The 27,281-nt window shown below is 39.6% G+C and overlaps 1 protein-coding gene across 1 annotated transcript in view; it reads left to right on the top strand.

The window, feature by feature from the left end:
- The first annotated feature begins 15,153 nt into the window (after positions 1 to 15,153).
- The window catches only part of LOC104514898 (chromosome unknown open reading frame, human C15orf27), a 58,321-nt gene continuing 46,193 nt past the window's right edge, over positions 15,154 to 27,281 (top strand). The window contains exons 1-3 of the mRNA XM_010158702.1: positions 15,154 to 15,167; positions 15,553 to 15,741; positions 26,418 to 26,572. Coding sequence (XP_010157004.1) covers positions 15,154 to 15,167; positions 15,553 to 15,741; positions 26,418 to 26,572 — 358 coding nt within the window. The remainder of the gene's footprint in view (positions 15,168 to 15,552; positions 15,742 to 26,417; positions 26,573 to 27,281) is intronic.

Genomic DNA, 27,281 nt, shown 5'->3' with positions numbered 1-27,281 from the left:
TTTGCCTAGAAAATACTACCAGAGTTTTCCTTAAATAAGTTAATATCTCCTACTCTTCCCTGGTTTTGCACAAGTTTCGACATCATATCCAGTGAAGGAGCGTGTAGGTCATGTTAGGAAAGGTGCCTTTCCGTTGTGGAATGTTTGTCATTATCTAGAGTGTATGTATGTACGTGTGGATCCTGTAATTTTTGTGCCCTCACAGCTTCCATTAAGGTTATCCTGCTGCAGAGGTTCAAGTTTGATTCATGCTTTATACCAAGTTGCCTCTAGGACAACCTCTCATCTCATTGATTTGCTGTGGTATTTTTGTGCTAACTGTAGCAAAAGGAGAAAATGTTTAAGGAGAAATATTTTAAGAATTGTAGATGTACTTTTCATCTTTTGGACACAAACTGGTATAGCAAAGAGGAGAAAAGTCAGCATAATGTGACCAACCACCTCTGTAAGTTGTCAATGTAGTACAGTTTGAGAACATCTGGACTGTAAAATGCACCTCTTGAACTTTCATTGATCAGTTCCTTGGGCTGTCAGCCATGAAGTATATTTTTAGATACTTGCAGCAAATCTTATTGCCTGTGAAAGAATGCCAGATCCATAGTTTGTCAGCTGCTGTTTTTCAGTAAGTAGGGAAAAAGGATTTTGATTTAAATAGTTAAATTGCTGCTGCATTGCAGACTGCAGTTTGTATGGCCATACCTGAGTTAGCTTTAAACTGGGCAGCCTGGCAACTAGTATCAAAGTCCGGCTGCAGCAGTGCTAGCTCAGCATGAGCTGCTGCAATCCTCCTCTCTAATCCAAAGAAGAAAACTATTAGCCTGGACACAGTAAATCAGTCTTTGAATAAGCCATTTGATCTAAAGGCAGGGAGAGGAAAAATGCGGGATTTTTTGTTGAATTTTTGTGGCTCATGTTTCACCTTTTTTTTTTTTTTTTACAAGAACAAAGGGAAGTGGAGTAGTATAAGGGAAAATTAATAGGCTGACTCCTTATAGGGCTGAAAGTTTTTGATGCATGCTACAATTACATATCACACGATAGCATGGGTATTCCTTGGGACTTCTATAACTGGGGCATGCTCTTGTTGGAAGTCGGATTGTTCTGCCCCATGTGAGCTCTGCTACCTGCAGCAGTACACAAGTGAGTAGTGAAATGCTTTAAAAACATATGGCTGATTGGACTGACCTAAACTCCTTGATTGTTTTAGTCCCATAGGAGTCAGAAGTTTTCTGCTCTTGGATGAGGCTGCATTGTGTTTGGGCCTGCCTGTACTCAGCAGGTTATTTTTCTAGCCTTTGGATGCTAACACGTCTTATTAGTATTCTCTTAATTCTCTTATACTTGGCTTGGACACCTGTCTGTTTTGTGCTTAGAGGAAATGTGTTTCATTATTATCAGCTGTTAAAGAAGGTTATTGTGCATCAAATGTTGGGAATGATTCCAGAGGAGGCCACGAAAATGATCAGAGGGCTGGAGCACCTCTGCTATGGGGACAGGCTGGGAGAGTTGGGCTTGTTCAGCCTGGAGAAGAGAAGGCTCCGGGGAGACCCTATTGCACCTTCCAGTACCTGAAGGGGGTACAAGGAAGCTGGGGGGGACTTTTTACAAGGGCCTGTAGTGACAGAACAAGGGGTAATGGGGTTAAATTGAAAGTGGGGAGGTTTAGAGGGAAACAGGGAAAAGATTCTTTTTGGAGAGGGTGGTGAGGCACGGGAACAGGTTCCCCAGAGAAGGTGTGGATGCCCCATCCCTGGAAGTGGTCAAGGCCAGGCTGGATGAGGCTTGGAGCAACCCGGTCTAGTGGAAGGGGTCCCTGCCCCTGGCAGGGGGGGTGGAACTAGATGATCTTTAAGGTCCCTTCCAAACCAGTCTGTGATTCTATGGGGGAAAAAAAAAATTATTTGTTAATAAATATTTCTTCAAAAATACTTCATCTTTGATTGAAGACAAAACTTCTCTCCTGAAGCATTCCTGGTTTCTCATGTGTGCTGGGTTTAGTTAACTCTTTCCTGACTAAACCCAGCACATCATGCTATCTGTCCTTCAGTTTTCCCTAAAAGATCCCATCTTCATTATCACAGTAAGTATGATAGGTCTGTTAAACCAACCTATATTTATAAGCTATTTGGTATATACTTGTTCAAAACCGTGATCTTATTACTGCAAACACTGTCTTAATATAAGTATTTTGGAGCAGCATTTATGTTACTTTAAAACACACCTTCTGAAGTACCTAGTGTGTCCCTAAGTAGTATGTGAATAACAAAAGTATGGGCCAATTATTCTAGCCCTGAAAGACCATTCACTTCTAGGACCTCAAAAATCACAGAATTGTGATTGTCATCTTGGTATTTTTTCCCATCTCAGTCTTGCAGTGAAGTTTGCATTGGATGCCTTTGACAACTCTCACTGAGGACAGATGCTTGATTCATCTGAAAGCTTTGTCCTGCATTTTTCAAATGTTGTAAACTCAACAGGTCAGTTGTCAACCTGATGTTTGAAATCAGTACATTGAGAGTGAGAAGGATAAGAGAATAACAGTTTTATTACGAACCAGTGTTTCAGAGATTTGAAGATCAGAAATGAATGATCTCAAGGTATTGCTTCTTTAAACATTGTATTGGTCTTTGCAGCAAGCAGTATGTCTTATTTCTTTCTGCTGCTTGTTTTTACAGCATCAGGTGTAGTAAATCTCTGACCTGAGGCCAGTATAATCTTCATGTCTTGCAGGTGTTTTTGTTTTATTGGAGAATTTGTGTTGATTTTGCATTCCTTTATGTTTCTTATTAGAATAAGACTTTAAAACAAAATTAATTTTATTTTTGGAAGAATTTATGTATGTATTCCTAAAAACCCATCAACCTACACTTACAGTACTGAAGACTTTTCTTTCTACTGGGAGGTAGCATTTTTCACCAACTGAGTGCCAGAGCAAAAGTCAGAAACATGAGTTCTAATCCAGGCTGGCATCTATTTGCTCTGTGGTCTTGGACTTCGGGTGGGTTAGAGAGGAGATACTCAGTAGTTTACTTAAATGTTATTGAAAGTGCTAGTCAGTCTTTGGCTGGAGGTTGATGTTATTTAGCAGATAGTGATTGGGTTGGAGGGATTAGTGGAGTGTTGATACGAAAATAATTCTGTAAAATTTACAACAGTTTGACCAGCTCTTCTGTTTTTAATCCAAAAGTTAATAGTTATAACTTCCTTGCTCTCATCTGTCTGTCTCTGGACACTTTTTCTGAGTTTCCTATCTTATGGAGGCATTAGTGAATCTGTCCTGATAAAGTAGCTTTAATTTTAATAAAGGTGAATTGATAAATCTTAATAAAAGTGTGTGCTTGCAGCTGTAACAGGCACAGTTCTGTTTCATGGAGGTGGAAGATATGTGTTAGGGGTTTAAGAGCAAGAATTATTTTGCATTTGTTGAGTGTTTCATGGCTTGGATTGCAGTATGAATCCCCTTGCATAACCATTGCTTGAAAAGCATCCTTTTATCTGATCATTGTATTACACAGAACCTCCTTACTGGATATGGGTCATGGGACTTGAAGTACTAAATAAGGTACTGCTAAAATAGAGCTGTGAAGGGTGGCAGGATGACTGCTACGTTGGGTCACGCAGTAGTTGCCAAAGCTTTTCTGTCTGTGTGATGCCAAAAAAAAGGCAGAATGCCCCTAACTTGCTCTGGTGGATGCTTGGGAACAGCAGCACAGATTGTTGAAGAGTAACAAAGATTTTTTTGGTGGTCCACTGTGTTTGAGTTGTCCTGTTTTCATTACAATCTTCTGTTTTAAAGAAAATAGTGAGCAAATAAAGCTTTTCCAGTTATATCTGCTTTATGTATTCCCTGGACTGAATTCCAGGGAAGCAGAGTTTGTTGCATAAACTTGCCCACTGTACAACCTTTCTCCAGAAAACACACTGATGTGTAATACAATTTTCTGTGAACACTTATCTCCTTTGATAAATGACTGTCATAACTATTTAATACACAGGCAAAAGCAACTGTGGTCTGATTCAGAGTTACTGCCTGGCATTTTAAATAACTTTTCTCAATCAGTTCACCTCCCCAGCTTTTTTCATCTGTAAATAAACTACTCGAGTTCTATATTTAAAGATCAGCCTGGGAGTTAATGTATGTGACTTGGTCATACATGTGAGGTTTTCATATGCTATTTTATTCTTCCAATTTTGCTATGATTTGTTATGTATTGAGTAGAACAATTACTGAAAAGTTTACTTTGGAATTGCCAGAGAAGTTGAAGGCAGGTTTCTGTCTGTGCAGTGTTTCTTGTACATTCTTGCTGCATTGTTGGTCACAGCAGAAGCCTCAGTGGGCAGTGCAGTACCTCTGGTGTTCTTGGTGCCTCTTCAGGAAGACCAGCACTAAGGTGAGTGTCCTCTGCACTGTTGTTACTCACAAGTTGCTTTCCCTTATAATTGTATCTTATCACTATGCTGTCTTTATGATCAAAACCTTTCTGAGGCAGGGAAGTACTTCTTTTGTTTTGGTTTTTTTTTTTTTTCCCCTCACAGCCCCTCTCCTTGAAGAGTGGAGAGAGAACTGTGGCCCAGGAAGTCATGGTCTAGTCCTGTGAAAGTGCTTGAGCACCTCAAGTGGCATGCAGGCACCAAAATGCAAACAGCTGAAGCAGCACTGCAGTGCTAACACTTCTGTTTGAACCATAGCATGAATTTTACCTGCCTCTAACATACTGAAGTATTGTTCTTATGGCTCAGTCAGTGCCTCTCACTAACATGCTGCTGGGGTCTTAGTTGATTAGCATGACCAACGGTTACGGTGTTGAGTTTTGCCATGTGTCTTTAAGGCCTTGATTCAAAGTGCATTGCAGAAGCCTGTGAGGGGAATAGAGAAGTAAATTTTAGATCTAAATCCCAGAGTAGCGTCACCATTGCTTTTAACATGGATTTCTTAGTATGTTAGCAGTGGCACCAAATTAGTGTGCTATAGGGAAAATGGGTTCTGTGCTCACAGTGTTAAATCACAGCAAGATTGATTTCCTAATGAAGAGTAAACTTTGTGAGACGTTAGCAATTGAGAATTTAATCTCAAGTTTCCCTCTAATAACAGCACTGTCAGTGGAAGAGTGCAAGCTGACAGCAATCCACATTAAAACAAAGGGATGTCATGGGTGGGTATTCCTGCACTACTCCTTGGAACTTACTCAATAGTTTGTGGCACCCTGCATTTACTCATGTAATGAGTATCAGTCCTCCCTGTTGTTGCAGAGTTTGAGGTGAAGGCTGGGCAGGGATGGTGATGTTACTTATGTGTTCTTGAAGAAGAAAAAAGTTCAGTTTAGCATTTTTACTTTCCATATATAGTGTATTCTGACTGGTAGCTGAATGCATTTTAATATGTATATATACAAATAAGCAAATAGCTTCATCCTGCAGGAAGAATTCTGCATGCCTGTGCAGAGCAAATACTTTTCAACGTTTTCACGAGCTATGTGTCTTGTATACCTCAGTGATCCTTCTGAAAACAATGCTTACGTCAAAGTTAAGAGGGGAAAAAAAAAGGTGGTTTTACCCTAGGTAGAAAAACTAGAGCCTCAAAGTTCCAAAGCATATATTTAGATAGATAGTGCCAGAAATAATTATGTAAAATTAACATACATTTTTTTTAAGCTGAAACATATCTTGTCTAAATGCACAATGTAAGGTGGAAGTCAAAGTGTTCATGAGGTGTCATTTGTAGTCTATACTGAACAAGACCTTGGGGGTGTTGGCTTTTTGTTGTATGAATTCTTCACCAGGCCATATGCTGGGATTTGGTTGAAACAGGTGTCAAACCAGATCTCTCCATGCATTTTGTTGCTGTGCTGCTTTTCATAAAATCATAGAATGGTTTGGGTTGGAAGGGACTTTTAAAGGTCATCTAATCCATCTAACCCTCCAGCAATGAGCAGGGATATCTTCAACTAGATGAACTTCTGCAGAGACTGTTCAAGCGTCTGCTTTTTCTTTACCCTTTATACTTCTAAAAAAAAAATTATTCTAGCCCTTGCACTGTAATTCCTTTTTGCTGCAGGACAAAGAACAAGCACTTCCCATCCTGTTTCCAGGTCCAGTGGAAAGAATTGTTCTCTTACCTATGCAGTTTGCAGTGGACAGTTTATGCAGACTCCAAACACTCTAGCCATTTATGAGAAGGTTAATGTCCAAGTAAGATGAGCAGAAGATACTGTGGTTGGAAATTAATATGTAGTGAGTTTTAACCATTTTCATTGCAGACAGGGAATGACCCAGGTACTTTCTCATGGTTAAGATATCATCCCCCTTAAGACAGATTGACAGTGTCATCCCTGTGAATTGAGACTTGCATCGTACTGAGGGACATCTCAAAGCTGGCTGACTCCAATGTTTGTATTACTCTGTCACTAGTCTTAAAAGACTGACTGATATTCCAGCTCTGTGCAAATTTTGTTGGATTCAAATAGGCTTGTTTGGGGTTTTTAACCTCAAAAACTATTAGCAGACAGCAGAAATTAAGTGCATGTGTATTTAACTCTTATCAGAGAAGACCTTCCAGGTACATATATAGAACTAAAAACATTGATTCTAGTGTGTTGGAAAGTTTTCTTTTTCTTTACTATTTTCAAGAGTGGCTGGACCTATCTTGCTTAGCTGGAAAACAGGTGACATGACTGCAGGCCTCTGGTTAGTGGCTCTTCACTACAGTTCCAGGCAAGTAAGAAAGCAGAATCAGAGTTGGTTGTTGATAGACACAAGTATGCCAAAATTCTTTGAAACTAAGTTAGTACTTGATTTGCTTCTAATAGTAATAATTTTGCTTAATATGACTAGGTTAGTGTCATTCCCAAACATCTAAATTCAGAAATAGAATTGTTGTTAGCTAAGCAAATATAAAACCAACTTTTTTTGCTGGGTTTCAAATGTAATATTTTAATATTTAATCCAGAGGAGATTGGAGGTACTTATTTTCTTTTTTTCTGAGAAACAGGATTTGTGGCACAAAAAAAACCTCTCTTGGATTGGAGGTGAATGCTTGTGTTATGAGATTGGTCCGAATGATCTAACCATATGCTGGCTGAGCCCAGAGTCATTTAGTTTTCCAGACTGGAAAAAAAAGCAGATGTTTTCCATCCAGTGGAGCTGTTGATGCCAGCTTGTTCCTATCAGCATGTGCAGTGGCACATCATGAAAGCTAATACTGAGCTTTCCAAATGTGAGCCCAGAAGCAGTATCCACACAGCATTGTGCCGGAGCTATTTATCCAAGCCCATGTTCCCTGTTAGTATCCTTGTGCTTGGCTGTAAAGAGAGATCATTAGGAGCCACGTCTGGTCTGCGTGATGCTGCTTTGTGTGTGTAACTATGACCTCACTTTTTCTCAAATGAAAGACTCACCTCCAGCAGTTGGAGACATAAGCAGAGCAGATATTGAGACGTGTGATAAAGTAGCGTTACCTGGCAGCCGTGTGCCTAGTGCTCCTGTGAAACACCAAGCATTCTTTTCTGGTGTCCTTGCTTATTAAGTAGGCCCAAACTTTGAAGACTAGACAAAACTGTAAAGGGATCTTTTAAATATGTGATTGCTCTCATGTTTATTCTCTGAACTCGAGAGCCCCATAGTGTGGACGTTTTTTCTTCCACTTTAACCACATGGGGAAGCTATAGAGAACAACTGTTGAGATCACCAGTTTATTACAGCTAAATGGGGGTAGGTTGTAAAATGATGAGGTGGATGGCAAGCTTGGAGAGTTACTCCAGAGGAAAAGATCAAATGAGTAAACTTGCTGAATGAATGCTAAGAGCAAACTTTTTATTTGGGTAGCCTTGATAGTTCTTTTGGGACTTTTTACAAGGGCCTGTAGTGATAGGACAAGAGGTAATGGGTATAAATTGAAAGTGGGGAGGTTTAGATTAGATATCAGGAAGAAATTCTTCCCGGAGAGGGTAGTGAGGCACTGGAACAGGTTGCCCAGAGAAGTTGTGGATGCCCCATCCCTGGAAGTGTTCAAGGCCAGGCTGGATGAGGCTTGGAGCAACCTGGTCTAGTGCAAGGTGTCCCTGCCCATGGCAGGGGGGGTGGAACTACATGATCTTTAGGGTCCCTTCCAACCCAAACCATTCTGTGATTCCTCCAGATTTTTGAGATGCCATATGGCTCCCATTATTTGCCATAGAGTGTTAAAATTTGTCAGTCAGAAAGCCCTCAGTCCAGAGAAATACATTTTCTTTGCCCCATGATATCTTCAGAATTACCTAAATTGTGGATTGCTTCAGTACCTGCTGGACATGTGCCTTTTCTGGAATCAGTGTATCAGAACAAACTGAATTCCAGAAGTGCCAGTACTGGAAGGAGAGGAGCTGTCAGGGCAGCACTGGTATGTGTTGAAAGCATGTTATGTTGGAGTGTTTACATTTTTCAGAACCCCATTTGTAGATGCGGTACATAGCCCCTGCTCTCTCTCTCCCCAGTTCTTAGATGAAGAGAGAGCAGAGGGAAGCAGCATGAGTGGAGTCTTCTTATAACCATCCCAAACAGAGCAGCTCTTTCCTTTCTGTCTGGAACTACTGTGTGTAGCACATGTGCAAGTTCCGAGGAAGACAGTGGATTTGACTGGGCTTCTCCTGGGAGTATGTTAGTCTAGTCCTCCTTTAAAGGCTTTCTTCCACCTGTTTTTCTCTTTTTTTGGTCCATCTAAACCTCTCTCTAGAAAGTGAGAGTTATACTTACAAGTAAGTAGACAGTCTCTAGTTACATGATTACATGCTTTTTTTTCCCCAAACAGCATTCTGCTTAATTTCAGCATACAGGGTGTTCCCACAAGGGGATAGAATTATGGATGCATGAGCAAGTTCAAATCTGCTGTTTCCTAATTTCTCAATGCCTGATTTTTTCCAATCTAAATACCTTTCCTGTGATGGACAGTTTCTTCCTTTTTTAATGTGTTGTATTGGAGAAAATGTCACTCTAGATCCCTCCATAAAAAGATGCAAAAATCAGTGTCCGTTCTACCTTGAAATAGAAGATCTATCTCTTCTACCTCTTTCCTTTTGTGGATACTGCATGGGAATGTTAAAACTATGAATGGAATTGGGAATCTGCAGTCTTAAAATAATGTGTATCAGATGTGCTTGACTTGTTAGGTTAATTTGTTGTTTGTTTTCTGTGTGGCACCTCTGTATTCATAATCTTTTGACAAATCTAATTATTTTCTTTTTTAAAAACAAATAAAGGAAGTCTTTCTTATCTACATATACAGTGATATAAATACTTTCAAACTCTTTACTTAAAAAGGTGGGATTAGGGATGATCAGTTTAATAAAGAGAAGGGTTTTGGTTGTTTTGGGGTTTTTTTGTTTGTTTGTTTTGGTTTGTTTTTTAATCTCAGTAAACCTCTTCACCCGTTGCAGAGGCGGGGGGAATGTTCATGTGAAGCAGAGAAGTGCTGGGACCTCTCCTGAAAGATTTTCAGGGTTTCCCTTTCAGAAGTGCAGGTTGCTGGATTTCTGAAGGAAAGAGTTTTGACATATTTAATAACTTTCTAAATGCACCTGTGATGTGTGGAGCTGGTTAAAATTCTCAGAGAGGTTAAAACTAAAACAGTTGTCACAATTGTCAGGTGGTGATTCCAGGGAACCTAGTTTCAGTTCTTGAAAAGTGACTTGTACTAGTAGAGGTGAGTGATCACATGCTGTTATACTCATCCTCAGGGTGATATCAGTGGTGTTAATCACAAAAGAAATTTGGCTAGTCTAATTCACAAGTGCTAAATGTAGTTACCCCTAAGTCATGCTTCCTCTTTCTCTTTGAAAACTTCTGGGGTAATGCCTGGGTTCCTATTTTTTTTTCCCTTTCTCTCGTTTTCTGGATAGCTCCATGACCTCCTTAGGATTGCCCAGTAGGAACCTTAATAGCCATCATCTGTATTTGAGCTTCAGACTGTATAAGGGTTTTCATTTATAGACCAAAATAAGAACATAGCTTTTTTGTCTAAAGAAAAAAAAATTCCATTTCCTGATGGGTACTAGATTAAGAGTAAAAAGCTTCAGTGTGACACAGGAGGAGAAAAATCCTACACAGAAGACCTTTTCATTTCCACCCCTTCTCCAATCTGTTAACTATTTTCAGGTTGCGTGCTTACTCCGGTTGAATATTGCTAATGGCAAGGGCTCAACACACCATCTTTGGTTTGAGTATGTATGAGGTTAAGGATTTCTCCATCACGCTGGTGGGGTTTTTTTCTCTATGGCTATGCCCACAGCGCACTTGTCTACCCCTTCAGTTTTGCTGACATAACTATTTTTGGAGCTGTATTGTGACCTGTATCAGGGAAGCTATGATACGTTTTAGGGTGGGAAAATATATTTTGTTTCGTTTATTGAAATGCTAAATCAGTTTCCTGGCGCAGCTCATGGTAATGGTCTATGTGTAGGTGCATAGCTACGGCCTGGGCAGAGGAAGGAGCAGAAGCTGGGTAAGAATGCTTAAGACTTGTGTTGCTGCTCACAGTGTTTCCACCAAGTGTGGCCTGTTATCTTTAGTTTGAATGTAAACTGAGAGCTTATCCATGTGTCTGAGCTGCTCTTGGGGGGGGCTGTGTGGAGGAATTTTTAGTTAGAACAACATGTCAGAATTTGTTTTGTAGCTATTAGTAAGTATGTAAACTCAGATGTTTGTGTCTTATTTCATTCAGCAGCTTATGGCTTCATGGTAATACTCCTCAGAACCTGAGCAAATGCAACAGCTCCAAACCATGTGGTCTGGACTTCAACTCGGCTAAACGGGATACAAGTTAGCAGAGGCTTAGTTCGAAAAGGCTTGAATTAAATCATTTTCCTACTCCTTACCCCAAATGGGGCTCACTACATTGTGGCACATATTTTATAAAAGAACACTGTGCTTAAACCAATGGTTAAAGTAATGGTTTTCATGCGGCAGTGGAGTACAGAGCTTTTTTTTTTTTAACATTGCTCTTGGGGTTTTGTTTCTTTTCCTTTTGGCTTAGAGTGTATGTACACACACCCCAAACATGGTCTCACACGTGCTACACTTTAACATATGTTTTCCAAACTCTGTTCTATGCTTTATGTTGTTTAAGCTGGACTTTATCTCCTTATTAGCAAGCTGTAGCCAAGGTGTGGTGACTGACAATAGAAAGTTGATCTAAACATTAACAAACTAACTCAGGCAAGACTTTTGCTGGGCAAAGCAGCAGCATGAACCTTTGCTCAACCACAGCGCATGACCCCGCTTTTCAACTTGCATGATTCTGAGCATAACCCATGAACTGTGAAGCAGTTTTTTTCCAGTGTGCCCACAGCGGAGGGGGTGAAAGAAAGTGTAATCAAGCAAAGGGTACCTTGCAAAAGCTTTGAGGAACACTGGCGTGTGTAGTACCTGTGCAAAGAACAGAGGAAAGCTGAAGGGCTTGGAAGGCAAGTACAGCACTTTCAGGCACTTTAAAGTCTTGCCTCAGAAAGAGCTCAGTGAACTGGGTGCAGCTTCCTTCACCTGCTGCAGAGGGATGAAGAGCTGAGTCATCTTGGCTGAGATTTGAACGGTAATTCCACACGTGCTGGGCTACTAGCCTCTATATTTGACTTTATAGAAAACGAGATGCAGAAATACAGTTCCTATCAGATTACACTATCCTCTTGGTACATACAAGTGTATGTTAGTCCGTCAGTCCAGTGAATGGTTTTTTTTTTACATCACTTCAAAGTTTGCATTGGAAACTTCTTGTGACATTTCTGTCTCTTGTATCTCTTTTTTAAACTAACTCTGTTTCACTTGGGAAACGGTGCTCCTTCTACAGCCATCTCACCTTGAAAACACACCGCAAGAACCAAGAGAATTGCTGAAGTCTCACAGAATGGGCATTGCTCATACTCGCATGGCAACTCGGCATGCACCATGTGCTGCCTGGTCTCAGTTCCAATAACTGCAAAGAAAACCAACCCTGGAACCGTTGACTAATTCCCTTGGATGAGACCATGAGAGATGAGGCTTTTTGTCTACCAAATACTGAGTGGGATAGGTTTGGAAAGGGCTGGTCGGAAAAGTTTCCACTTGGGTGGCAGATGGAATGCCCAACGATTGCCCTCTGCCCATCTCTGTTGGTAGGGAGGAGAGCCACATCGTTACTCTTAGCAAACACTATAGCCTATAGAAACACAAGCGGGAGATAAGTGCAGAAGAAGAAAATCTCCCTGCAGTTCCTTGTTGCATTTACACACCACTCAGTCACGCAGAAATTTCTTGTGGAAGTTAGAGGTGTTGTATGCTGCTGTAAAAAAGTGGGGTTTTTTTAAGGAAATATTGAATGTGACAGATGAGGTGGGGTGGATGGAAAGAATTAAGTTTCTGTAAAATATCAGTATATGGCAAGACATTTGTTGGTTGTATAACACCTAGAAAGAAGCATGAATCATAGTAGTTCCTTTAGGATATACGTATACACAACCTATCACGTCCATTTTGAAAGTTTCATTTATGCTGCCCTGTCATTGTACATACTAACTACTTTTTAATTCATTAAATCAGCTAACACAATAGTCATCTGCACCAGAAATTACTCACTTTTTGTCACTTTTTCTCTCAGGAAGGCTCCACTGAGTCCTTTGAAGACTTGACTGACTCTTATCTCCTTTCAGGTCTCTTTCCACGCTACTCGTCTCACCTTCCTGAGCCCCTTATGTCATGGTTAACGATCCGTTCAGCTGAGGCAAGTTGGACTCTGCTCCCTGTGGAGCGATTCGAAGAGCTTGCTGACCTCCTGCGAGTTGCTCCTTCAGCCCTGGTGGTGAGCAAACCTTATCTGTAGAGCTGCCAAATCCAGTTCAGAGGAGCAGATCTGGCTTGTTGGTGTTGCCACTGGTCACATCTGGTTGAGTTGTAGAACAAAATTCTGTGTGAATATGAATGTATTTCCAGCTTTAAAAAAAAGTCTGTGGAGGGGCAAATATTTCATGTTCATGTACTGCGTGAAAGAACGGCATTGTTGTTGGCCTCACATAAAGATACTTTAATCTAAAAAAGTTGTGTGGGTTTTTGTTTTTTTTTTAAATCTAGTTGTATGGTTTTTGTCATGGTTTTGTTTTCAAAACTCCCTCTGGGAGGGAGGTTGTTAGTATTAGCCCCGTGCTGTCTCCCAGATAAATGGTGAGTTTTTAACTATGTTAAGAAATTCCCATATCTACATCTGTCTGCCTGTCCTTTGAGGACAGTTTCTATCAGTTTTACTCCCATGTCCTAAATCAGCTGTATGCCCATTTACCTTTTATTCTCCAGGTCCGCAAATGCAGATACAGCAGGATTCTCAGTTTCTGCAGTCTCAAGACAGGTGCAGACTACCTCATGCCTTTACCACTTTCTCAGGCTGAGTGCTTAGAACAATTAGGTAAAATTTTTCATTAAAATTAGTTGGGGTTTCTTTGACATGTGTTGTAAATTGTCAACCCCAAATGACATGTTAGGGAGTGAACATCTCAAAACCAGGCTGATAGATATATTTTGGTTTTGTTGTGCTGGTAGGTATGACAGTTGCTATAATAAAGCTGTCAAAGGTACAGATTCACCAAATCTCTTCAGTGTGTGATTTAAACGTGCATAATTTCAGGCAAATGTTGTAGTATTTTGCTGCCTCAGGTACGTAATAAATAGTTCAAGGACTATAAAGGCCAGGGACGAGTCTCATTGATATTGTGTGTTGAATCAAGTCTCTGATGTATCAAGGAAGGTTTATCTGAAAAAAGTTGGCTTCTTAATCTGACTTTAGAAGTATTGCAAGGTTATAGATTTATGGAGTGTTTGTGTTTTTTCTAAACTATGTGTATTTTTCTGTGAAGTTGGTCATGTGTGGGTTTTCTTTTTCTTCATATGAATAGTTAAATTGCTTTTGGCTGACTAGTCTACCTGAGGAGGGTGATATCACTGTAGACCCTTTATTTTTGCATATTCAGGCACCTTATCTGGAAAATCTGCAAATGCGTTGCCTACGTTTTACATCATTATAAGGTTACAAGACAAAATAAAGTCCTGAAAATGGCTCTACAAAACATGTAAGTTCCATTTTATTATTTGGTATTAGGTGATTGTTAAGGATCATACTGTTGCTATATATATATGTCTCTACTGTGAATACTTGACTGATACTAACAGTTCGGCCTGTAAGTGACTCTAGTATAGTGTAAGAAGCACTTTTCATTCTCATGAATTTTTTTCAGTGTTATTGTCAGTAATACTGTAAATTGCCATTTACTCTTTCTGTTTGAACTTTTTTAAAAAGACATTTAGCATATAATATTGACAGTAGCTTTACAAAGTCTTTCATGATACCTTTTTCTAAGAATTTTTACGTCTAATGTGGTGTTGTCCGGATTATGTTTTTCCAAGCTACCAAAACCTGTGTTATCAGTAGATTTCATTCTCACAAGCTTGTTGTCTTCCATTCTAGTTGCCATGCATTGGTCCAGGTGCACACAATTGGAGATTTTGCTACAGGGAAATGTGGTGCCTTTTACAAATGTGTTAGTGACAAACATCTAGGATGTTTGTCAACATAAATTAATTCTTGGGAGACACTTTCTAAAGTAGCAAAAGAGTCAGGAACAGACTTCAAGTTGGAACATGGAGAACAAAACCTCAAACTTTGAGTTGACAAGCTAATGCTCATCTGTCAAATATATTAATTTGCAAAAACATAATTGAAAAAAAAAATGTTACTTTCCAGTAGAATTAGTGCTTCAGAAGCCATGAGATTTCTTTCAGAATCCACCCCTATGTATGATCTTGGTTATCTTCCTCAACAACTCAGTGGTTTAAAGCAAGACCTGTGTTCTTATGCAAGTGTATATGTGAGCAAGTGTCTGTGTGTATAAGTGAAAGCCCTGTAACTACAGCTTCCATAATAAGGAGGAATTAACCTGGAATAGAACCACTTTGAAAAAGATTCATGGAGGAAATAATACTATTGGACAAACTTGCAACATGACATCAAATATTAGTGCAACCCTTTGGAGTGCTTTTGACTGTCTTTAAGATACCTTTGTTTTGCTTCTCACAGAGACCTCATCTTGGAAGGCTAGAACTTCTGTGCAGAGCAGCTGGCGTTAGTTAAATACTGGAAACACTGCTGATTCAGTTGCATCCTCCAACATGACCAATCCTCAGTAAGTACCATATGAGGATTGTAAATAGAAGGGAACAGGATCCTACCTCTAGGAGGATTATACTGTGACATCAAGAGCATTCTGTCAGTATTACTGGAAGTAAAAGTTGGTATTTTGATAAGGAGTAGCAGGATTTGGTGAGTTGTCTAAAGAGTGTGAATTAGCAGAAAAAAAAAATCAATGCTGTAAACACATCTATGTTACTATGAGACAGTGGCTGAAAACTGGTGTGTCATATTATTTTCAGGTCCGTTTGCCTTTTCTCTTTCATGCCACCAAACCTGTCCCAAAGCTGTTTACCAACACTAGTCTTATTGATTGTTTTTTATAGTCAAATCAGTCAGTGTCTGTCATTGACTTTTTATTTTGCTTATTGTATATTTAGGCCTACAATAGAAGGTGGTGTTTCAGAAGTTGAGATAATTTCACAACAAGTGGAAGAGGAGACAAAAAGCATTGCTCCTGTACAGCTTGTTAATTTTGCTTATCGGGATCTTCCTTTAGCTGCACTTGATCTATCTGTGGCTGGGTCCCAGCTTTTGTCAAATTTGGATGAGGAGTACCAAAGAGAAGGGTAAGTACAAAGGACAGAATTTTGGTTTATAGTTTTGGGTTATAGGCCTGTAAAAAAGACAACCTTGAGCTGGAGAAGTGCAGCCAGTTGTCCTCGAACTCTTTAAAACCATTGTCACAGGATGGAAGTGACTACTTCTGATACAACTAATCTGTGCTGGTTTGGGGCTCTTCATAATTTTAAGTGATTCATAGCTTCTATCTGACCATGGTCTGGAAGCCTTCTGTCAAGGAAAACTAGACCGAGCATCTAGTCCACCAGAGAAGCAGAATGGCCAGGTGAAAGCTCTTTGTGAAAGGTGTTTCAGGATGAAAAAGTGTTGGTTACTGTGATTCTGTGATTCTTGTACATAGTTGTGCATCTCCTGACTGAGATGTAATGACTTAGTACTGCTGATTCCTGGACTGATTGTATACTTTGCGCAGAATAATTTGCATTGTATCGTTTGCTTATGTGAGAACGTTGTCTTTGGTTACGTGTATACGTATTACTCCTGTTTTCATAGAATGACTCTTCAGTTGTATTGGAAAAAAAATATCTTAATCAGTTCGTAATGTTTTCCCAAACATAACCCAGTGTTAGATTATGTAGCATTGTTGTCCTACAGGATGTTAGAAGTCATCCTGTGCCTGGTTCAGGCTTGAAGTGGCTGTAGGTGGACTGCTATCCTGAATTTTTTGTGAAAGGTTTGGGTCAACTGGAGAGAATTCAGAGGTAGGCAGTGAAAATGGTTAGAGGCTCAGAAAACCTGCCGTGGCGTACTAATTGAAGAAATGTTTGCATTTCATGTCAAGAAGAGACTTTCAGGGGAGGTTCTAAGAGATTTCGGTGAGGAAGAGAACAGCCTGTTGTTTAGGACAAGAAGTAAAAAGCTGAATTGCAACAAAGAGAGTAACGAGGGTAGCCAAGTGCCGGGGTAGACTACTGGTGTGTACGGGGAGGAAGGGAATAGTTGCAATAGCCAGACATCTTTAGGAGACCCATTTGTCAGGAGTGATAACACTGTAGTTTAACATCCCTTGGGAGAGAGATTGAGTGCTTGTGCCTAGCCCCTCTGAGTCTGTGATTACTATTCCACTGTGTGTTGCACTGCACGTATATATACTGACAAGAAGATCCATCTAAAAGCACTTCACAGTAAGTCATACAGAGCTCTCATTGATGAAGAAATTAAAAGACTTTATGTAAGCCTTCATTTATTAACAGCTGAATGTGTTTTAGCCTGTGCTTAGGAGTCAGCAGAGACCTGCTTGATCTCTGCTCAGCAGGTATTCTGTATGGTAGTCAGGAAGCAGTATGTGGGGAAGGCTCTTGCCTTTAATTTCTTTCCAAATTTGACTTTATGAGACATCTCCAGAAAGTTGTTGCTCTGAACAAGGGGAAATACATTTCAAGTAGGTTATATAAGTATGGTACAACTGTAACATAAAATACCCTGCATAGCAAAAGAGGCACTTGAAAATTAATTTGAGTATGCAGGTGTAACCCTCAGGCTATTTTGGTGCTGACTAAATACAAGTTTAGTTCAAATATACATTTTTATTTATTTTTATGATCTGAAACTCAATTCTTCACTGTGCCAAAGTTCACAGATCTCTCATTGTAACAATTTGAGCAGTTTTTCAGTCTTAAGCATGGAAATAGACTTGTCATTCTTTTCCTCAGGAGAGATCTCTGCCTTCACACAGACTTCTTTTGTGGCTTTATCAGTCTGAACTGAAATGAGCAGGTGCCATGCAGGCCTCCCAGCTGTAGAGTGGATTCTCTGAAGAAAAATCAGAGCTTTACTTTGTATGTCCCAATGCATTTTGGCTGAGTATGTTCAGCTGAGTCCCAGGACTGCATCTGCCTTTTGGGAATGGTGGCTTCTTCCTTTCAGAACCACTGATTGCAGCTGGTGCTGTGTGAAATGTAGGAGCAAAGCTGAGCTCCAGAAGCCCAGCAGCAACAGTAAAATACTGTCCCCATACCATCTCGTGGCTTGCTTGGGAATACGTCTGGTTTTGAGTGTAGTGTGATTTCTTTCTCACAGCCCTGTTAGATGTGACAGCTTTCCACCTGAGTAAGAAGAAGATAGGCTGGCTCAGAGCAGTTTTGTACAGGAACAGACAGCTACATCTTCCTCATGTATGAAGAGAATAGTGTGGGAAGGGCAGCACAGGAGGTGGCAGGAAATGTCTTAAATCCCTGTAGTTTCTGCCAACATCCATATTGCTAACTGTGAAGCTGTTACCCCAATGCTTCCATACAGATCACAGGTGAAGATACCAGAAGATACTGCTAATGCCAGGGAGTACTAAGAGATGATGTAGGATTCATCTTCTCCACGGCAGTCTGCGTTTGTCACAGACTCCAAGTGTTACCTTCTGTGTACTTTTGTCTGAGAATTTCAGGGAAGGTGCCAACCTATACAACCATATATTCTGCATAGCTCTGTTGTTCTAGATCTGTAGCTGATCTAGCCAAGGTGTAGTCATTCTAACTGCAAGGCTCTGCAGCAAGAAGGTCTGGCACATCCCTGTGCTTGGAAAATGCTGGGTGCTTTTTACAAGCTGCATCTGCCCATGACCTTGTGGTATTTGGCATAATAGTCCACATTCCCTAGTTCCTGGGTTGTCACACTTGGTCATTAGTAAGTCTCCATCTCCATGCACAGAGCAACAAGAGAGACATCAGGCTGGAGATGGATAGGTAAGCAATAAAGGAGTCTTCTGATTTAATAGTTTGGTTATGCGTACGCCAAGGCTTTCCTTTAGCTTAGCTTCCCTTCTTTAAGGCCAGAAGGTGTTTGGGGTCCAAGCACAAGGATAAATTTAACCTGATTGCTAACTAAGGGAGCTTTTTGCTTCATCTGAGAGATTGTTTCTCTCACTAAACCTGGTATTGATAGACAGCCAGGAATAAGTGGGTCATAGCTCAGCCCTGGGTGCTTGGGAACTTTGAGATGGCATCAGACTAGCTTAACCCTCCCACAAGAAGTGGGGGGGGAAAAAAAAAGGAAGAGCAAAAAGAAAGGAAAATTATGGTCTGTCTTTTGTTAGGTAGACCATATGTAAACTGACAATCCCAAGGCTTTAAAGATACTGGAATAAAAATCTTATTTTGTGCAATTTGATGGGTCTTTGTTATATCATTTTAAATGCTCAGTGCAGTCAGTTCCCGTCTGTCAGTGCTGAAGGAGTTTTGTGGACAGTTTGAGTTGGTTTTGTCGGAAATTTAGTCTACAGTGCTGATCCTGATGCTGAGCAACAAAGAAAGGACTGCAGATTAGACAGCACATTAAGCCTGTCCCTGAAGTACACCTGTAAGTATTGAAAGGGTAATCAGGCAAGAAAAACCTTTCTGCTCTCCCACAAACCCTCAAACCAAATACAAAATGTGTTGTCCTCTAATGAGGGTTGAGCAAAAAATCTTTTGCCTCTGTAGACTTCTCAGACAGGGAAAGTACAAAGATTTACGTGATGGAAGTTGGTTAAGTTGGATGGAATCTGCATTGCAAATATTCTCATTCATTATAAATCATGTGGGTGGGCTGGTATTGCCTCCTTTGCACTGAACAGGCATAAGGTGCCTGTGGTCTCCACGTGTGGGATAGGAGGGATTCCTGCATCTGACTTGTTTCCTAGCTGCAGTGAGGGTGATGTAAATGGAGCTGTAGGTCTTACTCTTCAGAAAAAGGAAATTTTATGATAATTGCCAACGATATGTAACTAAAATGTTTTGAGTCTAAAGACATCCTTGATTATAAAGGTTCTCCCTCTTCTACCCTGTGGAGCATTTTGAAGAAATAGTAGCTTGGTTCTCAGAACCAGTAGGAGTGTGATGTTCATTACTTACTAGTCCCACTGATCTGCCTTGCAGTTAACTTATTAGAATCATCCTTAGATGTCACTGCTCTTCACTGTACTCCATGCTTAGACATTACAGAAATGCTTCAGGCATAGGCTGGAGGCATGTATATGAGAAATAAACTTGTTAAAAAAATGTTCCTTGGTTGCCAAGGAGAACAGGTGATGTACACTTCCAACATACCTGTAGCAGATTAGTGATAGTCATGTACAAAAAGCAGCAGCAAAGCTGCCAATTTTCAGTGATTTTTGTTGGAGATGCTGTGTCTGCATTGAAATGGGTTTCCATGAAAAGAATATGTACATGTTTCTTTAAGGAGACTAATCACTCGGACAGCTAAGAAGATTTTTAAATGTTAACACTAGCTTTAAGTGCCAAAGCATTTACAGGCAGTTGCTCAACAGGCTACTTCGGCTTTTTTGAGAATATGCAGTTAGTGAGCTTGTCTTTCGATAAACATCTGTGTTTAATGGGGTGAGAAGCAAGGGGAGAGAGACCAACTTTAAATTATTTGTTGTACTTGTTTTAGATTGCAGCTCTTGAATTTTTATATGCTAAACTAATTTGAAACATGAAGGTGCTTTCAAATACTGTTTTCCATCAACAGCTGTGAAGGTTGGGAGTTCATACAGTTAATGTGACTCGCTTGACATAAGCTGTAAATAACCATGCCATTGTAATTTAATAATTTATGATCATCTGTTCATAGCCTTAGATTTGATCACAGCTAGAAAGTGCATTAAACAGTAGGAATATCTGGAAAAAAGAAAACTATAGGAATGGAGAGGGAGATAAAAAGGAAGGGAAACCAGAACTGAACAACGATATGCAGAGATTCAGAAGTTAGCACTGTAAATTGTGAGCTTTTAATTTTGAATTGGTTGCAAGCCTTCACTGATGAATGTGTTCACCCATCCTGGGAGAAAAGAATATCAGTTCCTTCAGTCTGTTTTCTGCAATTGCATCGAGTAGATGCCATTATTTCTGGGGTTTATATTTATATTTCAGTTTTTATTTTGAGGTATTTAACTTGTGTTTTCCACAAAGCTTAGAGGTGCTTTAACTAAAAGAACTCAAATGGACCAAGTTCTCGTGTTTCTAATTTTCTGCTTTTCTTGTCTTTATGTGGCAGCATAATTAAAAAACAATCCCTTTTTTTGAAAATTTCTGCACAGCTCATCCAGATCTACAGCACATGATGTTGGTACGTGATGAATAATGAGGTCCAAGCTTAAGCTGAAATAAAAAGGTTTTAGAAGGCAGAACTATTTAATCAAGTGAGCAAGCTCCTTGTATTTACAAAAGTGACTTTAAATTTACTTTAGCTGTCATCCACAGTCTGAATCCAGAAAGATGGTGCAAAATCTTAACAGCAAAATACAGTGAATGAGACTGTAGTGCTGATTTGTTCTTTGTGCAGTACTGTATCACTGCTACTCTCTGTGCTCTTGTCCAAAACTAAGACCTGCACTGCAGCAGAAAAGGAGCATTCAGCATGACAGAATCTGTGAGGGGACCAGGTTTTTACTAGCGAATACATGAAATTTTGGACTGTGTTATAGGGATGTGTCATGGTTTAGAAACTTTTTTTTCTGTACAGATCCTTCTAAGTGTTTCTCTTTTGTAAATGTTGTTTTCCAGAACAGTGCCTAAATCCTTTGAGTGTGTCTCTCTTAATGTCTTTTGTCAGTAACACCAAGTGGTAGAGGAAGTGGTATTATAAGTTTAAAAAAAAATAAATAAATAGGAAAGAAAAGAAAATTTTCCAGCTCAGTGATTTTCAGGCTCTTTTTTGTTTGTAGATCTTTGTGTTTTCCAACAGAACTTGCTTTTCCTCAGTACTTTTTGTGAGCAGCAGTGTAGTAGATGTAGCCCGCAGACCACTGTTTGCAAAGCTCTTTATTGGAGAGTGGAAATGTCATGGGTCTAGTTTATCTGGTTTAATGCTGGAATTAATTGTCTAAGTTGGTGCAGATGTGGATGGCTTGGTGCAAAATTGAAAGATGGATAAGCAATAGGAAAAAGGAGAAATGTGGAAATAAGGAATATTAGTCTAGAAGGAAGAGTCCGTGAAAAGATCAGCTAAATGCTGAGTAGCAGTCTAAAAGAAAATCATATGTTAGGGTTCATTAAGAAAGGAATAGAGAATAAAAGAGAGGTCATTGTTATGCCTCTCTATATATCCAAGCTTTGCCCACGTCTTGAACATGAGTTGTAGTTCTGGTCCCTGTCAAAAAGGATATGGTAGATAAGAAAGAAATTGAAAAGATGCAGAGGAAAACAGTGATCAAAGGTGTGAGATGACTTCTATTGGAGATTACTGTGTACGATAGGACTCTTCAATCTGGAAAAAAGAGAAGGCTGTCATGAGATTTGATTGAGATGACAAAATCTGTGACACAGAGATTAAAATAAGGTTTGACACATCCCCACTTCCCTATAGAAGTGCCTGGAGTACATTAATGGATTACGGCCCAATTGAAAAGAAACAAAGAGGTTGCTTCTTGTGCACAGGGCAGTGGATGTGTGGAAATACTTTTTAAAGGAAGTATGGCTGCTAAAGCTTACCTGGCCTTAAAGGAAGTTTGGAAAAGTTTGTGGAAGAGATGTTCGTTGAAGCTTACTAAGTAGAATCTGAGAAACCTTATCTGTCTCATGAAGTCACCAGGTTGAAAATAGCTGGATGCTGTGAGAGTTCTATGGAGAAGTAGCATGTGTTTGCTGTGTTCTTACTCATCTGGAGCCATCTACTCATAGCCACTACTGGAGACAAGGATGCCAAGCCTTTGTCCTGACTAGTATGGTGGTTCTTATGTTTCTTAACATCATGCTCAAAACCAACCTTTAATACTTCTCTGAAGACTTTAGCATAAAAAGTAGAAACCTAATAAGACAATTCCTAATGAGAGGAGTAGTATGCCAGGCAATCAGGATGTCTGAGCAAGGGGTGTGATACACACCTATAAAGAAGGCAGAAACAATCCTACAAAACATGAAGTACTTCCAATAGTTCTGGGAAGTATTCTTGTAATTAAACCTATTCTAAAATATTATACACTGCTCTAGTCTGTATTAACATGCAGTAGGGACTACTAGGACAGTTATAGAAACTGAGTGTCAGTTTTACAAAAAGCATGGGTTTTAATTAAATGAGGGGATGCCGTGGCTGTGTATAAGTGCATCATGGACAGAATGCCAGCAAGGGAAAAGAACTAATCAAGCTAAAGAACAATATTGGCACAAAAGCAGGTGTGTATAAACTGGCCATATGTGAGCTTAGACAGAAAACTGGGGGAATATTTCTTGCCATTTCAGCAACAGAGTTTTGCAGCAGCCCCCCAAGAAATGTAGTGGGGTTAGAAATAGGGGGGAAAAAAGGATGAGGATGCTCTGCTCTCAACATTTAAACTTCTGTAGTTATAGTAAGCTGGTAGAAGTCCAGGAAAGGGTTGCAGAGCTCTCAGTTCCTTGGAATTGCTCAAGGTCTCCAGCTGCTACCTGTGACCTGCTGTGAGGCTCTGCTGTCTGTTTTGTCTCTGCCAGATTTTTGTATTGTTACTTAGCTTTTCTGTGTTCCTGTCACTTCCTGGCCATGGCCTTTCTACCCAGTGATTTGTATCTCATCCATCCTTCTGTTTTCTGATCATAGCCATCTTGTGAGAAGCAAACACTTGCTGTTTAGCCAAAAAACAAACAAACAAACAAAAAAACCACCAAAAAAAAGGAAAAAAGGCAGAGAAAGCAGGGTAAAGGTATAATGCAGATTTTGGGGTGTTTGTTTGCAAGACCAGAAAATAGAAACAGTGACAGCTGTTAACAGCTTGAACAAATTGTTTGTAGTGGTTCTTTACCAAATAAATATGTTAAACCTTTCCCAGTTTTGCCTTATGTTCTTTTCTTCCAAGCTGTTTATTAGTAAAACTGGCAGTGATGGTGACAGATTGATTTTCCACAAAGCCATGTGTGCAAGTATCTTTAGAAAGAATTACCTCTGGTAAAATTCCACTAAACGTATTTTAATGTCTCATAACAAAACTTTACAAGCCTATGTTACCATCAACCAAGAAATTCCCATTTTAGTACATTTATTCATCCAGGCGTTGTAAGAACGATAAATAATATTTTTGTTGTATAGACGGAGTAACTGAGGTACCGCATGAACCTCTTTGAAGTCACACAGTAAAGTTGTCCTAAATCATATTTTACTTGTGTCATATATAGTGCATGGCATCCACAGACAACAAAGTCAGGACACCAAAAGAAGCTGTGCTTGTTCTCTGAACAAAATAGTACAAAAACCTTTGGTTTGGGTTTTGGGTGTGGTGTGGGTTTTTTTTTATTGTTTTGGTTTTTTTTTTTTTGTCTGGATTGAGGGGGGGAAAAAGGTGTTTTATTTGTATATGGTTAGTATGTAATTTCTTCCTAAATTTATGAGCTGTGTAAGCTAACTTTTCTTTTTTTGAAAAGTCTGTGTAGCTGAGTTTCTAATCTGAGCTTTAAAGTTAGTGTAACTTTGCAATATTGCAGGGGAAATGGCCAGGGTTTGGAAGGTAAGTTTAAACTCACACTAATTCTGTAAGGGATTTGTTTTTTCTCAAATACCAGTTTTCTCATCAGTTGAATAGATGAGCACTTACACATCAGCAGGGAGAGCTACTACTCTACTAATGCTACAGGGTTGAAGGAGATGAGATTTGTGTATTAGGAGCTAGTGTGGTTAGCCTGTCAATAGGTTTATCTAAAATATATTTATGGTTGGATTATTGTACCTTTTATTATTTATGTCTATCCTTAAAAAGATAGAAGTTGTTAAAAACACAACCCAAAAAACCACTCAAGGCAAGATCAGGACTACTATACATGAGTGTAGTAGTAGCAGGGAATGAGGTAGCTAAGCAGCACGCAGGGAAGAAACCATCCAGCGCTCCTTTTAGAGCACAGTGTGATTGTTAATGTCAGTGGGTTCAGAGGACTTGGAGGAGGTCTGGGAAGGGGTCTGCTAGTCAGTGATGTGAAGATGCTAATCACTGTCCCTTCACAGGACAAGTGTTGAACAGATGCACCTTGGTGTAATAAAATAAGATATAAAACTGGAGGTGTGTTTTTGGTGCTTAAATTTTAAACACTTTTGTGTCTTTAAAATCAATTTATGTATTTTATGAGTGATATATAGGTGTAAACATGCAGATGATCCACACTTGACCGCTTCAGTTGGTTGCTTTTCCGATGATAAACGGATGGTTTCATTCAGAAGCTTTTTGGAATCAGAGGATTATTAGTACTGCACAGACAGAATAACTCCACATTCTTTAGTGTTGTGTAAGTAATGATTAGCTCGAATAATGATTACTGTGGGTGTATGTAATGTGTGCTGAATATCACCATTGATTTATTCTTCCTGGTACATTTGGTATAGGTGAAAATCTCAGCTAAGCAGAGCTTTTAAAGGAATGTACTTAGACCCTCAACTGATCATTCTGAGCATAGAAGAGAGTAAAAACTGCCCTGCAATACTAAAATGCTAGTAAAACAGGTCTTTTAGGAAAAGCAAAGATCTATCATCTTGTATACCATCGATTTCTATGTATTGATATTTTAGTTCAGACAGTGTTCTTACTGCACCACGCTTCTGTATGCTTGCAGCTTCTTCAACCCAAGTTTATAAATCATGTCAGCTCTTCATTAGCTAATGCGTGTTTACCGGGATTTGAAAATCCGAAATGTCAGGCAAGCATCAGAACTTTCAGAGGTGGGCCAGTGCAAGAACACAGACAAACGCTATGATGAGCAATGATATGATACTGTATCAAAGTGAATCTGGGGGGAGGGATTTGAGAAAACAGGTTACCAAAATGGGATTTATGCTTCTGAAGTCTGTACTACTGTTATTACTATTACAAATATTATCCAAAAAAAAAAAGTTAACAACCCACTTGAAACCGTGTACCTGCATTAGCACCGTACTAGTGCAACAAGTACTGATTCATCAGCTTCTGATTTCTGGTCCTCCTAGCCTCCTCACAGCTCCCTTCGTCTTGCCTAAACCTTTTTTCTCCAAAACAAGGTGACCTCGTCTCAACTAGTTGTGGGCAGTCCCCATCAAAACTGTGTTACCCCAAATTGTGCGGAAGTCCTTTCTTGTGCTGGTTCACAAACAGATTGGTGAGAGTTAGACAAACAGACAAGCTAGACAGCCTTGGCAGCGGCTTTGCCAGGCTGTCTGTGTTTGCCAGTACAGGTGTAGCTGTGGAGTTGCTGAGCTTATTCTTCAGTGTTTTCCAGATTCCTATTGGTCTTTTCCATGATGTCATGGATTGATTGTTGCAAGCCAAATTTGGCAGCTTGTCTGATTTGTCTCATACTACAACAGGGGTAAAGGTGCACAACCATAAAATTCAGTAGCAGAGAAATTCTTTAAGAACATCATTTGCTTGTTAGCTACTAGCAGAGTGCTGCTGTGGCTTGGTACTCACAGATAAGTGAATGCAGCATGCATGTCAAAGTAAAACCACATGAAAAATAGTAAGGCAGGAATAAAGCAGAAAAGTATGTATGATAATGAGGCTTGTGTTAGTGCCTTCGAAGGCACGTGAACACCAGTAGACTGCAGAGGGTTGGAAAGACACACCAGGTCCCCATAGTGAAGTTTTTTGTGTTTTCCTTTGTCAAGAAACCAGTAAAAGTGAGTTTTACAAAGCTTTTGTGCGGTATTTCTGAGTATCTGTAACAGCAGAGCTTGTCATTTTCAGTTCACTGCTCTTTAGCTCTCTTCCTTTTTCACTACTTTTTTTCTTTTCTTGTTTTTCCTCTTAATTTTATTTCCTTAGATCTAACTGGCTAAAGCCGTGCTGTGGGAGACGAGCGGCTGTGTGGCAGGTATTTTTGCTCAGTGCAAGTCTCAACAGTTTCCTGGTAGCCTGTGTAGTATTGGTGGTGATTCTTCTGACTCTGGAACTCCTAATAGATATAAAGCTTCTCCAGTGTGAGTAGGAGGAATTTTTTTTTTTTTTTTTTAATTTTGATGAAATAAAGACTTAACTTGCTGGGAGGTTTTTGAAGGGGGGAGGATCATGGGCATTTTTTTTTTTCCTACCATTTCAATGATTTCTAGGCTAGGTAAGAAATGTGGTTTTGTGGAATCCTGGTATAGTGAAGTCAGTCTCTTCCTTATTTTGCTGACCACATTCCGGATAGGACAAATTGTCAAAAGATACAAGCACAGCGTGCATGTAAGGATCCGCACATATTGCCATTAGAACTTGAAAAGGTCTGTCGCTTACAGACACACTCTGTATACACAGAAGAAAGATCGTTTGGGCATCATTAGTCTTCGATACTTTCCATGTGCATGTGGATAGAAAGAAGTGATAAACTTGCTGGGGTATGTCTGTTAATTTACTTCTACTGGGGTGGGTAGGAATTGAAATTACCGTCTTCTATATTGTAGTGCACTGAAATGATACAGATTTTCATTCTACTTTGCTAATACACTAGGATTTGAATAATAGCTTAAATGGAGTTTTGCTTTATCTGAATTCACTCTACGCAGGTTCCACAATGGAAATTTTAATGCTGTTGTTTTGCTTCCTAATTCAGCTTTTAATTTTCTACTGCTCTTTTCCTCCATTCTTTTTTTTTTTTGTTTGATACAAAGCTGCCATGAACACAATTATCAGCTACATTTTTCCCTG

Source organism: Eurypyga helias, unplaced genomic scaffold (assembly GCF_000690775.1).
Source record: "Eurypyga helias isolate BGI_N326 unplaced genomic scaffold, ASM69077v1 scaffold3279, whole genome shotgun sequence".
Classification (NCBI taxonomy): Eukaryota; Metazoa; Chordata; class Aves; order Eurypygiformes; family Eurypygidae; genus Eurypyga; species Eurypyga helias.
Note: the sequence above shows the minus strand (reverse complement) of the source record. Positions and strands in the feature narration are given on the sequence as shown.